At 41.0% G+C, this 16,523-nt stretch overlaps 1 protein-coding gene across 2 annotated transcripts in view; it reads left to right on the top strand.

Moving 5' to 3' along the window:
* Positions 1-1,176: 1,176 nt before the first annotated feature.
* LOC110532692 (uncharacterized) overlaps positions 1,177-16,523 on the top strand; it is a 19,751-nt gene continuing 4,404 nt past the window's right edge. The window contains exons 1-6 of one of the 2 annotated variants that reach the window (XM_021616785.3): positions 1,216-1,331; positions 1,859-1,983; positions 3,703-3,802; positions 4,114-4,146; positions 4,344-4,397; positions 7,273-7,314. In XM_021616785.3, coding sequence (XP_021472460.2) covers positions 1,873-1,983; positions 3,703-3,802; positions 4,114-4,146; positions 4,344-4,397; positions 7,273-7,314 — 340 coding nt within the window. In that variant the 5' untranslated portion in view covers positions 1,216-1,331; positions 1,859-1,872. Of the gene's footprint in view, positions 1,332-1,858; positions 1,984-3,702; positions 3,803-4,113; positions 4,147-4,343; positions 4,398-7,272; positions 7,315-16,523 lie in introns of both variants that reach the window. The other variant, XM_021616786.3, reaches the window with a different exon arrangement.

Genomic DNA, 16,523 nt, shown 5'->3' with positions numbered 1-16,523 from the left:
ATATAACACATTAGATATGGTAAAAGATAATAAAATGAAAAAACACCTTTTGTATTTTTTTTTGTACCATCTTTGAAATGCAAGAGAAAGGCCATAATGTATTATCCCAGCCCATGTACAATTTAGATTTTGGTCACTAGATGGCAGAAGTGTATGTGCAAAGTTTTAGACTGATTCGAAGAACCATTGCATTTATGTTCAAAATGTATCAAGACTGCCAAAATGTGCCTAATTTGTTTATGAATAACTTTTCATGTTCAAAACTGCACTCTCCTCAAACAATAGCATGGTATTATTTCACTGTAATAGCTCCTGTAAATTGGACAGTGCAGTTAGATTAACAAGAATTTCAGCTTTCTGCCAATATCAGATATGTCTAAGTCCTGAGTAATGTTCTTCTTGCTTACAACCTCATGCATTAGCCTACATTAGCTCAACCATCCCGCAGGGGACCCACAAATCCTGAAAAAGCTTTTACTCAATTTTCTTATTCCTTGTGAAGAAATTAATCGTACTCTTTGGGTCTAATGTCATGCTTGTGGTAAGTTGCAGAATCGATGTTTGATCGCAACGGCTGTCAAAAGCGTTTAAGTAGGAATTTAGCAGCAGAGGAAGCAATTTAAAAAGACCTTTGGAAACACACACACACACTGACTGCCAATCACTTTGACATCTTTACAGGATCTCTTTCTGCTAATCAACCCGGCAAGCAGGCAGCAGCTCAATTAGCTGTCTCCAAGACGTCCATCCATGTAGCCTCACGGTGCTGTGGCAGCTCCTATCTCTATAGTCTATAATGACTTCCTAGACGGATTGGGCTCTTGTCAATGACCACTACAATTAAGCGATCAAGAGCACAGGCCACCACGATGAGAGCAGCTATTTAGCAGTTAACTAAGGCATAGCAAAAACCAAAATGAACCATAATCCACTTATCTTCAGTACCAATTAGATTTGTGTCATGTATCAAAGAATAGGACTATGGAACGTTTGAGGCCATTGAATGGATCATGGTGTTCGTTTTTCCGATGACAGCTAGGCGCCACGGGCTCCATTTGAACAGCATGGTCATCATCACGAGTAGTATGAATATGAGTGAGTGTACACGAGAATGTGCTATGACGTCGAGAACCCACCTACGTTTCTGCATCCGATTGGACTCGCGCAGATACCCAGCTATCATTTAATAAACAGAGGTGGACTGGACCTCTCACTTTCGTCGTGGATCTCGTCGCTGCACTGCAGGAGCTATTCACGCCTTTCCTCACTCCAGAACGCACCTGGGCACACGCGCGGTGTAACAGAATATTACCACTTCGATCGGAAAACAGGTAAGTAAGTATTTATTTTAGAGAAATATGCCCTGTATTGATGTATTATATATCTAGATGTTTTTAAATGATTGCTATGCTTGTTAAATGGCGTGCATATTTCAGCGACATTTGGAGACGCTGATAACCCAACCTTGAACGCAGCGGGGAAAAAACATAAATATTGTACTGTTGTTGTTGAAACATGATTAATGTCCTTGAAAACATCCGAACAAAGCAAACATTACTGCCATTGTTTATTAATATAGACTTTACATTCAAAATGCATGGCAACATTTCAGTGCGCATTATGCATATTTTCAAACAAGAAGCCATTTCCTTTTGGGTCTTTTTATTTTCAGTTTTTTTTTAAAGATTGTATTGTAGAGTCATATCTGTCAGCTATATTATATTTATTGAGGGACAATATTAATTCGCTTAAAATCAGGCTCAAATGTGATGCGAGATTGGTTTCCGCAGAGCTCTTATCCAAACTTTTCAAGTTGTTTGGCTATATTGTTGCTAACCCATCGTCACTCACCTTACAGGTAGTGGTAAAAAGATGAGAAGCGGCATTTTGCTGGTGGCTTTGTTTGTCGCCATGAAACTCCACTCAAGCCAGTCCAGCTGCGAGGAACCTGCGGCTGGGGCACACAGATCAACCGACTCAGAGGTATGGAAGTTTTTCAGCCTAACGTTTCAATTTAAATCTCTGGTTAGCGCGTAAATGTTCTGTTTTTCCTTCATACAATAAATAAGATTTATGAATTCAAATTACTGATAAAATACACTATAGCCAATGAATAGGTTGAATCAAATCCGGAATGTGGAGAGATAACATTGTTTCATATGCCATGAAAACATTAAATGAGTTGGAATGAATTAATTCCTTCATATTTCACCAGACCTTGCCCACTGGGAACAAACGTTAGTTCAACGTCTAGTTTTGATTTACATTTGGTTGAGTTGTCGACTAATTCAACGTGAAATCAACAAAACTATTTACCATGTAATTGGATGTAGGTTAAAAGTTGGGTGAAAAAGAGACGCAATGCCATTCATTGATTACCTTTGGAAAATCCAAATCGTTTTCCAAGCTGATTCAACGTCATCACATTGATCTTTGGGGGGTGGAATGACCACAGTCATCACTTTGGTGCAATTTTCACAAGTACAGTATGTGTTACATTTTCACAACTCTAAGCACACAAATCTAAACAGATCATCAATGGCTGGTGTTTCAAAACTTCCAAGTACATTTTCAATTGACTGAGTACAACAAGCTAATTCACAAAGTATCTTATCCACTGCACCAAATCACTCTTCCAATGTGTATACATATTCAACCTACGTATCTGCTTTTCACAATGCAATATCCTCTTTACTTTTTTAATGTCATTTGTTAACAATACAATTAACTATCACTTAATCAAACTGATCAACACTAATAACTACTGAAACAAATGTATGTAGTGCCTAGTTAACATTATAGTTTGATTACTGCTGAACACTGTACATTTCTATATATTTACCTCATAAATGTGTCAATTTGACATACATATATGTTGGAAGGTAAAACCGAATCATATATGGATGTGGCTGTAAATACTACATCATCATTCTCCATCAGCCATTGTTCTTCAACAGAACAAAGTAGAACTAGTCACTATGTGCTACCGTTTGGAATTCTAGTGTAGTGTACAATGCACTGCTGAAATACCTAAATATATATATATATATACATATTATATTCCACTCGTTATCTGAATTGCATTGATACACTGTAAGCAGAGAAACAGGCAATATGGGTAAAAAGGTGAAAAAAGTGATCTTGAAAAATGTTGCATGAGGCACAAATGACATACAACACTGTGCTGCGTTTTTACAGTAGCCAACTGCTTTACAATACCACTATTTTGATGATTTGTCCTACGTATGTAATTTATAAGGATAATTAAACTATAAGCTTTACATGTTTCTCAATATGCTCACAATCTGCCACTGGATACAAATATACTGTATGGGAAATGATACTTACCATCTACTATTCTTTCTATTCAACACTATAAAAACTAACGTTGTTTTTTTGCTATTGGATTAAATGGTAGTTAAAATGATTAAATGGTTAGCCTATCGTTATCTGATGTATTGATGACCAAACAAAATGTTCTCATGGTATTTCACAGAAAATATTTTGGCATGGATGACTCAGGGGTGAAAGATGTGTGAAACCCCAATGTATGCAAGGTTTTGAACATAAAATAGGGGGCATTACAAGTGTTATCAGTTCAGAGTTTTGTACCCGGGAGTATACCACTTACATCTAAAAACTTGCACAGGTGATCGAACAAAAATAAAAAACACTGAATACAATCATGTGTCATCATTACAGGAGGGTCCAGGTTTGGGAAACATCCAGCGGACCATTCTGAAGAGATATAACGGTCTGGATTATGACAGCTTTGTCGGGCTGATGGGGAGAAGGAGCGCTGGTAAGCGTCTGCTCTGTCTACTCCACATCCTAGATCAAACTAAAGTTATTTAGAAATACCTTTTTACATCAGCAGACAACAGTTGTCACAAAGTGCTTGCCCTGGCCTAAAGAGATGATGTTGTGTTGACTTAGGCCTTTCATGATGGATAGAAGTGTTTATACCAATGATACATCTTTAATTATTTCATAACATGTTCAATGCTGATGCTGGTGTTCACTGCTGGTAAAGGACTAATAGGACTAATTCACTTTTTATTGGAGATCTATTGGGATTTATGATTTTTTGACATTTGACTTGTTTTTCCCCAGATATAAATGATCTACCACCATCTCCCCATAAAAGTTAGTAATAACCATTCATTTACTGTTTCTTTTACATATCAATAGAAATGTTATTATCTTTAATTGAAAATTATGAGGCATTTCGTGTCATATAATACTAATTCATAAAGTGATTTTTTCATACCCAAGGTCCTAAAAAATGTAAACATACTGTGAACACCTGCATTTGATAATGACCTAAGCCTTTTTTGTAACAGGGGAGATGGACGACGTCTTTGTTGGGCTAATGGGCAGAAGAAACTCTGAACTTGGTGAGTGTAGGTGGATGGGTATATGTTAATGTATATGTTATTACCCTCAGAATGGAGATCTGAGAGCAGTAAGGTAGAAATATGAAATGCGGTGTAAAAAAGGAAGCACATGAGAACGTTTCAATTGTATCAAGTGACTCCGTTTTCATAATCAATCAAAAGTTAAATAAATGAATATTCATATCAAATAAGTTTACATAAAGAGGAAATGATTCTTAGATTGAATTTCACAAAATCACAAAAATAGAATTGACATTACCCAATGAAACAAAACACCATTCAGTATTTCAGTCTCCTCCATGAACACACTAACATTCAGTCTCCCAGTCTTGTATAGCAAACGGCTCCATTTTATGATGACCACATCAGCAAGAGACAAACAGTTCAAAAGTCTGATGATAGAACCACGACAGAGTATTACTGTAATAACAGCCCAAATACGTTCTGCATCCCCCTGAACCATGAGATGACATTACTCCCCTGTTGAACAAATAAACCATCCAATACATTCACTGTAATATACATTAGAAAATAGTTACTTGGATATGGACACGCATTCCCCAGGGCACGAGCAGGCACCCTTTGAAGCTAGCTAGCAGCCCCTAAAATGCTAAAATGTATAGGCCAATGACCTCTGAAAACCCGCCCACAAGGCCTGACCATTAGCCCCTAAAAAATGTTGTTGCAAGAGTTGCCACATTTATCCAATTACCCTTTTTCCGTAGTTATCAACCGAATTAAGAAGGAATATCAATGTCATTTTTAACGACTTAGACTAAGAAGCAAAATTTGTTTTTTCATCAAAATAACAATTCTTGTGAGTTTAAGAATAAGTCGCGAGAGAAAAGATAAAACACCCGTATTAAACTATCCAGATCATTGTCCATCAATGGATGTAGATTGGACTTGTTTTGACTGCTTTGATTATGCAGTAAGGCTGGAGGAGGTGTGGTAAGAACAGCCCTCAGCCGTGGTATATTGGCCATTTACCACAAATCCCTAAATTGCCTTATTGCTATTATAAACTGGTTACCAATGTAATTAGAATGGTAAAAAGTATGTTTTTGTCATTCCCTTGGTACACATCTAATATACCATGGCTTTCAACCAATCAGCATTCAGTACTCAATTATAATTATAAACTGGATCATTCGAGCCCTGAATGCTGATTGGCTGACATAAGTGGCATATCAGACCTTATAACACAGGTATGACACAACATTTATTTTTACTGTTCTAATTACATTGGTAACCAGTTTATAATAGCAATAAGGCACCTCTGGTGTTTGTGGTATATGACCAATATACCACGACTAAGGGCTGTATCCAGGCACTCCGCGATGCATCATGCATAAGAACAGCCCTTAGCCGTAGTGTATTGGCCATATACCACACCCCCTCGTGCTTTATTGCTTAAATGAACCCTGGTTGTGCACGTGCATAACTATAGATACATCGACCTGAGAGTTTGAGTGATGAAAGTTGGACAGAGGGTCTCGAAATCTCTGCAAGAATCACTTGGACAAACTTTAAAAAACGAATATTAGTCTATTTTCTCGCAATTGTGCCGTCATTATCTGCCAAATGTTAAGACTACAAACATAAATCGCCTATTTGCGAGATTGACTTGTTATTTCAATAGGCAATATAATTCAATATAATTGCAATTCAACTGTGACAGATGCAGGTGGCCTATAGCCCCTGATAGGCCAACATGCCAACATCTAATTTCAGGGAAAAATCCACAATGGAGAATGACACATTTGTGATAGAGCTGTGACCATGATCACAATTGATAACTTCCAATTTAATTTAACTAAACATGGCCATTAATAATTGCATAATTACACAAGGATACAACAACAAACTGAATTATATTCTATTAAATTCGTTTGCCAGCTCCAGGTAGGCTACACAAGTGGCACAAATTGATTTGCATCGACTCCAGTGACATAATCATTTCAACATACTGTATTTATTGAATCAAATGGCAGGCTACAGTAGCCGAGAATGGCATATAAATGAATAGCTTACTTGATGGCCATCAGATGCAAATGTCGCCTATCAGTCCCCACATGTAATGTGATTTTCATTGTGGACATTTCCCCATAACACAAACTTCCATTTCAAATGTCCCTAGAACTGAGCATGAGTAAAACCCTTCGCCTGATACGGTTATCCATAAGAAAAGTCACCTTCAAAAATGCAGTTTACTTTAAACCACCTCTGAGCGAATTTATCTAAAGTACTCTAGTGCGCCTAAAGTCGTTTTCAAATGCATTCTCGCCGTTATCAGTTCTAGCTTGTTAATGTTTTATGGAAAGGGGGTGTCTCCATAATGACCCATCTAAATAGCCTAGCTACAACCGGTAAAAAGTTATCACGATGTGCGCGCGTGCTGCTCTGTCTCCCTGACTCAGTGAAATATATATATATATATATATAAACATTTTAAAGGAGAAATACGATTGCGATGATTTTGGAAGTAGCCCAAAAACCCGCCACCCGCGACCAATGCATTTTCACCCGCGACATCGTTTTCAAAGTAGCCCAATTTCGCTAGAAAACTGCGAACATGTCAACACTGAAGCCAGCTCAGTACTTACTCCCTTGATTCCTAGTCCAATACCAAAGTTAGAGCGCCCTCTTGTGTCCTGACTGTAATTGCATCTACTGCTGCATAATAAATACCTGACTGCATAGGAATGGATAGACTTAGTCCAGCAAAATATAAAAGGTATCCCTTGAATCCCATGTACTTTAAGTTCTAACTCAATTATTTGCAACCTGCTACACACGCACCCTCTTTAAATAGTCCCTCCTCTTATTACTCAGCAAGTCTGTAACTGAGCGGTATGTCTGGTGTTCTGTATAGGTTTCGGCACTGGTATTGATATTGGTCACACTGCTGACATTGGTAAGTAGACATGCATATTGGTGGAGTGGGTGGTAGAGTTTGCTATAAGGCATGAATGTTAGGTCTCCACACCTGGTATGTTGGCTGTCCAAGAGTGTCATAAGTTAGCTTGCTCCTTGGTTTTAGGCAGTGGTGTAAAGTACTCAAGTAGAAAATACTTTAAAGTACCTCAAGTTGTTTTTTGTGCTATCTGTACTTTACTTTACTATTTATATTTTTGATAACTTCTAGTTTTACTTCACTACATTCCTGAAGAAAATAATGTACTTTTCACTCTATACATTTTCCCTGACAACAAAAGTACTAGTTTTGAATGCTTAGCAGGACAGGAAAATGGTCCAATTCACGCACTTATCAAGAGAACATCCCTGGTCAACCCTACTGCCTCTGATCTGGCGGACTCACTAAACAGAGAACATCCCTGGTCATCCCTACTGCCTCTGATCTGGTGGACTCACTAAACAGAGAACATCCCTGGTCATCCCTACTGCCTCTGATCTGGTGGACTCACTAAACAGAGAACATCCCTGTTCATCCCTACTGCCTCTGATCTGGAGGACTCACTAAACAGAGAACATCCCTGTTCATCCCTACTGCCTCTGATCTGGTGGACTCACTAAACACAAATGCTTTGTTTGTAAATTAATGTCAGTGTTGTAGTGTGCCCCTGACTATCCGTAAATATATATACAAAAAAAAAAATGAAATTATGCTATCGGTTTGCATGATATAAGGAATTTGAAATGATTCATACTTTTACTTTTGATACTTAAGTACATTTTAGCAATTCCATTTACTTTTGATACTTAAGTATATTTAAAACCAAATACTTTTAGACTTTTACTCAAGTAGTATTTTACTGGGTGACTTTCACTTTTACTTGAGTCATATTCTATTAAGGTATCTTTACTTTTACTCAAGTATGACTTTTGAGTACTTTTTCCACCACGGGTTTTTGGATACATTGGGATCTTCTGATATCCATCCCTTCCTCTACGCACTGCTGATCTGAATCCATGACGTCATTCATACATGAACAACCATTGTCTGGATTGGGCCCAACTACAGTTTCGGGAGTGTCATCTCTCCTTTCAACATGGTCCTCTCTCCCTTCGGCATTGTCCCAATCCTCATTGTTTGGTTCTTCTAGGACCTCTGATTCCTGCTTCATGTTCTCATACTAACTACTTTCTGTATCCTGAATACAGGGATGAAACATATAGGCCTCTTCTGTCAGTGATTTTATCTGAGGTCTTGGGTGTTCTGCGCTTGCAACTGGGTTAACTCCACGAGAACAGATGTCTTCCTCCTCATTAGATTCTTCTGAAGTTTCATCCCCATCTCCTCCATGTTCCATGTTTGATGATCTTTTACTAGCATGCTGTTTCCTCTCTTCCAAGGTCTCATGTTTCACACAGGTATGTCGTTCACTAACAACAGCATGTTGCTATGGAGAACTCTGATGCCCTTAGCACCATTCTCCCTTTCCACCTTGTAGACTGGTACTTCCCCAATCTTTATTACCACCCTGTGTATGGCAATGTCCCAGTAGGCCTGCAACTTGCCTGGTTCTCCTCTCTCTAACATATTCTTCACCAAGACTCTATCTCCAGTTTGGAGGGTCACTTTTCTCGGTGTCTGTTGGTTGTCGCCCCTTTAACCTCTTCGGCAGCTTGGATGTCCTCAACGGTTAACGGTATCATGTCTTCCCAGACATTAGTGTTGTCAGGAAATGGAAGACTGATTGACAGAGCAGCTGCCCACATAGCCTCCTTTTCTTTGACACCTTTACTTTCCTTCCAGATGGCAGTAATTACATCTTGAGTCATGTTGTTGGTGAACTCGCATTCACCCTTATTGGAGGGCAAGTAGGTTTCTGGATAGAGTGTCTACGTCAATATTGACTTTCCCTGGGCGGTACTTAATGTAAAAAAATAAATAAAAAAAAATGTAAGTTTGCTAGTTCACGCACCCATCTGTGCCCTACAGCGTTAAACCTGACAGTACTCATCACAAATATAAGGGGATTGTTATCTGTGTATATTGTAAAAGATGAGGCATAGTAGAGATTATCACGGAACTTGTCACAGCCCATTTTAGAGCCAGGAATTCGAGCTTTCTGGAGTGTAGGTGATAGTTATTTTCAGCTGGAGACAAGGTCTTCGGCCTATAACCTATCATTCATATATTTTCCTGCTGCCTTTGGTAGTTTACTGGTAGTTAACTGCATTCACAAATCTATCTACAATGGCCTGGTGTGCTGCTGTCCATTCTACTGGCATCTTTGATGGCAATTGACCTGAACATTTGGTTTTCAGCTTTCCTTTCGATGTTCTTTGGGACATTTTGCTCTCCACTGTATTTTCTCAGTCGGGCTGGAGCAGTTCATTCAACGGTTTTGCGAGTCTCAAGAAATCTTCTATAGGAACCTAGAAATCAGAGAATAGGCCTCACCTCTCCCACTGTTCTCACACAACAGGTAATGAGTAGGACCACTGACTTTCTTACCCCCCCTCTTTCAAGCAGTGTGTGCACATGCTCCTTCACTTCCTTCTACAATGGTTTTGGAATGGAGTTGTAGGATTTCTGTACAGGTGTGTCATCACGTAGGTTCACACAACCTATATCTCCCGGAATTCTGATTCGTCGAACTACATTCGTCTCACTACTTATTCCTGCCTTGAATCTAGATCAGTGGCTCCCAAACATTTTATCGTCCCATACCCCTTCAAATATTCAACCTCTTTAGCACCAGGGTCAGCTGTACCCCCTCTAGCACCAGGGTTAGCTGTACTCCCACTAGCACCAGGATCAGCTGTACCCCCTCTAGCACCAGGGTCAGCTGTACCCCCTCTAGCACCAGGGTCAGCTGTACCCCCTCTAGCACCAGGGTCAGCTGTACAACCCTCTAGAACTAGGGTCAGCTGTACCCCCTCTAGCACCAGGGTCACCTGTACCCCCTCTAGCACCAGGGCCACCTGTACCCCCTCTAGCACCAGGGTCAGCTGTACAACCCTCTAGCACCAGGGCCACCTGTACCCCCTCTAGCACCAGGGTCAGAGCACTCTCAAATGTTGTTTTATGCCATCATTGTAAGCATGCCACACACACACACACTATACGATACATTTATTAAATATAAGAATGACTGTGAGTTTGTCACAACCCGGCTCGTGGGAAGTGACAAAGAGCTCATATAGGACCAGGGCACAAATAATAATAATCAATAATTTTGCTCTTTATTTAGCCATCTTACATATAAAATGTGATTTGTTCATCGAAAATTGTGAATAACTTACCACAGGTTAAGGAGAAGGGTGTGTTTGAAAGGATGCACATAACTCTGCAATGTTGGGTTGTATTGGAGAGACTCTCAGTCTTGAATCATTTCCCACACACAGTCTGTGCCTGTATTTCGTTTTCATGCTAGTGTGGGCGAGGAATCCACTCTCACATAGGTACGTGGTTGCAAAGGGCATCAGTGTCTTAACAACGAAATTTGCCAAGGCAGGATACTCTGAGCACAGCCAAATCCAGAAATCTGGCAGTGGCTTCTGAATCAATTATATAAGGGCACAGGGCGAGACCCAGATGCAGACTCAGGAGGCAGATGGTTTGAGGCTCTGATATTTATTATAATCCAAGGGGCAGGCAAGAGAATGGTCGTGGGCAGGCAAAAGATCAGAGATCAGAGTCCAGGAGGTACAGGGTGGCAGGCAGGCTCGGGGTCAGGACATGCAAGGGTCAAAACCGGGCAGACTAGCAAAAAACAGGTGACACCTGGAGGGGGGTGGAGACAATCACAAAGACAGGTGAAACAGATCAGAGCGTGACAAAAATGTAATTTTCACAGAACCACTTCTTGCCATTTTGATGAGGCTCTCTTGTTCAGATATCGGTAAGTGGACTGGAGGCAGGGCATGAAAGGGATAATGAATAGGGTTGTTTGTGTCATCCGTTTCGGGAAAGTACCAACGTAATTGCGCACCCAACTCACTCAGGTGCTTCGCTATATCACATTTGACATTGTCCGTAAACTTGAGTTCATTTTCACATAAAAACATCATACAATGATGGAAAGACCTGTGTGTTGTCCTTGTTAATGCAGACAGAGAAGAGCTCCAACTTCTTAATCATTGCCTCAATTTTATCCCGCACATTGAATATAGTTGCAGAGAGTCCCTGTAATCCTAGATTCAGATCATTCAGGTGAGAAAAAACATCACCCAGATAGGCCAGTCGTGTGAGAAACTCGTCATCATGCAAGCAGTCAGACAAGTGAAAAACATCACCCAGATAGGCCAGTCGTGTGAGAAACTCGTCATCATGCAAGCGGTCAGACAAGTGAAAAACATCACCCAGATAGGCCAGTCGTGGGAGAAACTCGTCATCATGCAAGCAGTCAGACAAGTGAAAAACATCACCCAGATAGGCCAGTCGTGGGAGAAACTCGTCATCATGCAAGCGGTCAGACAAAATACATTTATGTTCAGTAAAGAACTTTAAGCTCGTCTATCAATTTGAAAAAAGCGTGTCAATACTTTGCCCCTTGATAACCAGCGCACTTCTGTATGTTGTAAAAGCGTTACATGATCGCTGCCCGTATCATTGCATAGTGCAGAAAATACATGAGGGTTCAGGGGCCTTGCTTTAACAAAGTTAACCATTTTCACTCGTGGTGTCCAAAACGTCTTTCAAGCTGTCAGGCATTCCTTAGGAAGCAAGAGCCTCTCGGTGGATGCTGCAGTGTACCCAAGTGGGGTCGGGAGCAACTGCTTGCATGCGCGTTACAACTCCACTATGTCTCCCTGTCATGGCTTTTGCACCATCAGTACAGATACCAACACATCTTGACCACCGAAGTCCATTTGATGTCACAAAGCTGTCCAGTACCTTAAAAATATCCTCTCCTGTTGTCCTGGTTTCCAGGGGTTTCCAGAAAAGGATGTCTTCCTTAATTGACCCCCATTAACATAACGGACATATACCAGGAGCTGTGCCAGGCCCGCCACGTCTGTTGACTCATCCAGCTGTAACGCATAGAATTCCCTGGCATGTATGCGAAGCAGTAATTGTTTCAAAACATCTCCTGCCATGTCACTGATGTGTCATGAAACAGGGTTGTTTGATGAAGACATTGTCTGTATAGTCTTTTTGGCGTTTTCCCCCAGCATTGTCCCAGCCATATCCGCGGCAGCAGGAATAATTAAGTCCTCCACAATAGTATGGGGCTTGCCTGTCCTAGCCACTCAGTAACTCACCATATAAGACGCTCCTAGCCACTTCTTATTAATGGTATCTGTTGCTTTTATACATGTCTTACTACTCGAAAGTAGTACCTCTCTGATCTCCCCATCCCGGATCCGGGATCGTGAATACAGACTCAAGCTCATTACCATAACGCAACGTTAACTATTCATGAAAATCGCAAATGAAATGAAATAAATATGCCATCTCTCAAGTTTAGCCTTTTGTAAACAACACTGTCACCTCAGATTTTCAAAATATGCTTCTCAACCATAGGAAAACAATAATTTGTGTAAAAGTAGCTAGCTAGCGTAGCATTTAGCGTTAGCATTAGCGCTAACATCCAGCAGGCAACATTTCAACAAAAACATAAAAGCCTTCAAATAAAATCATTTACCTTTGAAGAACTTCGGATGTTTTCAATGAGGAGACTCTCAGTTAGATAGCAAATGCTCAGTTTTTCCAAAAATATTCTTTGTGTATTAGAAATAGCTCCGTTTTGTACATCACATTTGGCTACCAAAAAAACCCGAAAATTCAGTCCTCAAAACGCGAACTTTTTTCCAAATTAACTCCATAATATCGACTGAAAACATGACAAACGTTGTTTAGAATCAATCGATGATATATCGTTCGTGGAAGCATGGTTTCTCCTCTCTATCAAATGGAAAAATACTTGCACCTGGCTTTGCGCACCAATTTCGACACAGGACACCAGGCGGACACTTGGAAAATGTAGTCTCTTATGGTCAATCTTCCAATGATATGCCTACAAATACGTCACAATGCTGCCGACATCTTGGGGAAACGGCAGAAGGTCTAAGATTATTCCTGTCGCATTCACAGCCATATAAGGAGACATAAGAAAACAGAGCTTCAGAAATTCTGCTCATTTCCTGTTTGACGTTTCATCTTGGTTTCGCCTGTAGAATGAGTTCTGGGGCACTTAGAGACAATATCTTTGCAGATTCTGAAACTTCAGAGTGTTTTCTTTCCAAAACTGTCAATAATATGCATAGTCGAGCATCTTTTCCTGACAAAAAATTGCGCTTAAAACGGGAACGTTTTTTATCCAAAAATGAAATAGCGCCCCTATAGATCCAACAATAAAAAAACTACCCTGGCTTATTTTTCAAATTGGCATGTTTTGTTTCTAAATGTCTGCGCAAGAGTGAAGGTTTCATTTAGTTGTGAGATAGTACTTTTGCACATATACTCAGCAAAAAAAGAAATGTCCTCTTACTGTCAACTGCGTTTATTTTCAGCAAACTTAACATGTGTAATATTTGTATGAACATAACAAGATTCAACAACTGAGACATAAACTGATCAAGTTCCACAGACATGTGACTAACATAAATTGAATAATGTGTCCTTGAACGAAGGGGGGGAGGTCAATATAAAACATAACAGTCAGTATCTGGTGTGGCCACCAGCTGCATTAAGTATTGCAGTGCATCTCCTCCTCATGGACTGCACCAGATTTACCAGTTCTTGCTGTGAGATGTTACCCCACTCTTCCACCAAGGCACCTGCAAGTTCCCGGACATTTCTGGGGGGAATGGCCCTAGCCCTTACCCTCCGTTCCAACAGCTCCCAGACGTGCTCAATTGGATTGAGATCCGGGCTCTTCACTGGACATGGCAGAACACTGACATTCCTGTCTTGCAGGAAATCACGCACAGAACGAGCAGTATGGCTGGTGGCATTGTCATGCTGGAGGGTCATGTCAGCCTATAGGGAGCAGGTCAGAGACCTGGCCGTGTGGTGCCAGGACAACAACCTCTACCTCAAAGTGATCAAGACAAAGGAGATGATTGTGGACTACAGGAAAAAGAGGACTGAGCACACCCCCATTCTCATCAACGGGGCTGCAGTGGAGCAGGTTAAGAGCTTCAAGTTCCTTGGCCTCCACATCACCAACAAACTAACGTGGTCCAAGCACACCATGACAGTCGTGAAGAGGGCTCGACAAAACCTAATCTCCCTCAGGAGACTGAAAAGGTTTGGCATGGGTCCTCAGATCCTCAAAAGGTTCTATGGCTGCACCATCGAGAGCATCCTGATTGGATACATCACTGCCTGGTATGGCAACTGCTCGGCCTCCGACCGCAAGGTACTACAGAGGGTAGTGCGAACGGCCCAGTACATCACTGCGGCCAAGCTTCCTGCTGTACCGGAGCACCAAATCTAGGTCCAAGAGGTTTCTAAACAGCTTCTACCCCCAAGCCATAAGACTCCTGAACATTTTGTCAAATTGCTACCCAGACTATTCACATTGCCCCCCCCCCCCCCCTCCCCACCACTGCCACGCTCTGTTGTCATCTATGCATAGTCACTTTAATTAACTCTACCTACATGTACATACTACCTCAACTAACCGGTGCCCCGCACATTGACTCCGGCACCCACCCTGTATATATTGTTATTTTTTACTGCTGCTCTCTAATTACTTGTTACCTTTATCTCTTATTCTTATCCATATTTTTTTAACTGTACTGTCGGTTAGGGGCTCATAAGTAAGCATTTCACTGTAAGGCCCGTTGTATTCAGCACATGTGACTAATAACATTTGATTTGATTTCAAGTCAAACCCATTTTGTTGTGGCTTACCACCTCCTTCCTTTATGAGCTCCTCAATAACATTAAAGCCCACAAGTGGGAAGTCAACAGAGCTCTGGCTCACTAGCATGGGAACCGTTATAGCCATATTTGGTACTTTGGATGTCCACCAGCACCTCAATCCACCCCTCAAAGGGTACTCTGGTTCCATTTGCTGCTTTCATATTGCGGTGTTCTTTATCTCCAAGTAATGTGTCAGTGGTGGGCAGTGTCTTCTCAAGCCACTTCTTTCCCACTATGCTAACCTGTGCGCCTGTGTCTAATAGTGCCTCACATGACACTCCATGAAACATGAGAGCAGACACTTTCCCCCAATTAACTGTGCTATGTATTTTGTATTTTGCCCATTACTGTATTGTCCATCTTCTGAATAAAGTGAGAATAATTCTGTCACTAGACCTTGCTGTAGTATCGGTTTGGTCAGTAAATACCTCAGGAGGGGACTTTCCCATGTTTGAGGTCACTGGTCGTCCCCGCCCTGTGACCTCCTCCAGTTTCCCAGTCTCTGTCCTTTCGGCAGACAACCCACTGCTCGGTGGCCAGCCTGTCCACAGAAGAAGCAATAGATACATTTATCTTTAGCTTGTTTCACACTGGTGTTGCATTTCCCCTTATCCTCCTTCTTCTAACACTGCTGTTTTTGCTACCATAGTGTCAGCACACTGCCCACGCTCACTTTTTGGTCTGATAATTTTTTCCAGGTTCTTTGCGAGGACTGTGACTTGAGTAGTTAACTCTTGGATGGCTACTCTGTTTGCCTGAACATCACCTTGTATGTGGCCTTGGTTTTATTCCGTCACACTTTCACCCCCCTCACTTTGCTGTAATACATTAGCAACTACTGAGCACTGTCTGTAAGACCCCCATGGGATTTTGGATTTCTGCGTCATCCCTTGCTGACTCAGTGATTAGATCTACAAGGAAATCATCTTTAATCTTAAAATCAGATACATATGCTTTTAAATCACTTCCTATATTTGCATGTTTGACACTGAACCCTTGATGCCTTGATGTAAAGGGCAAAGGAAAACATGCTGGACCAATGGTTTGTCATATGTTAGTGTGTTTGCACCCTCGTGGCCAGCACTATGCGCTGTTTCAACCCAATAAGCCTATATGCAAATTCCTGTGGGGTCTCTTTATCTAGTCGTTTTGCAACGGCTCACTACTGGCTTTATCTTTCATGTGTGATTTGAGAAATGACTTTAATTCATCAACTGTAAGTCCTTCATAGTTAACGAACATCTCTAAGAATGTGCCCAATTCTGATAACCTTGAGGACAGCTCTAACTACAGTGCCTTGCGAAAGTATTCGGCCCCCTTGAACTTTGCGACCTTTT

Source organism: Oncorhynchus mykiss, chromosome 9, assembly GCF_057628025.1.
Source record: "Oncorhynchus mykiss isolate SJ-2025 chromosome 9, ASM5762802v1, whole genome shotgun sequence".
NCBI lineage: Eukaryota > Metazoa > Chordata > Actinopteri > Salmoniformes > Salmonidae > Oncorhynchus > Oncorhynchus mykiss.
Note: the sequence above shows the minus strand (reverse complement) of the source record. Positions and strands in the feature narration are given on the sequence as shown.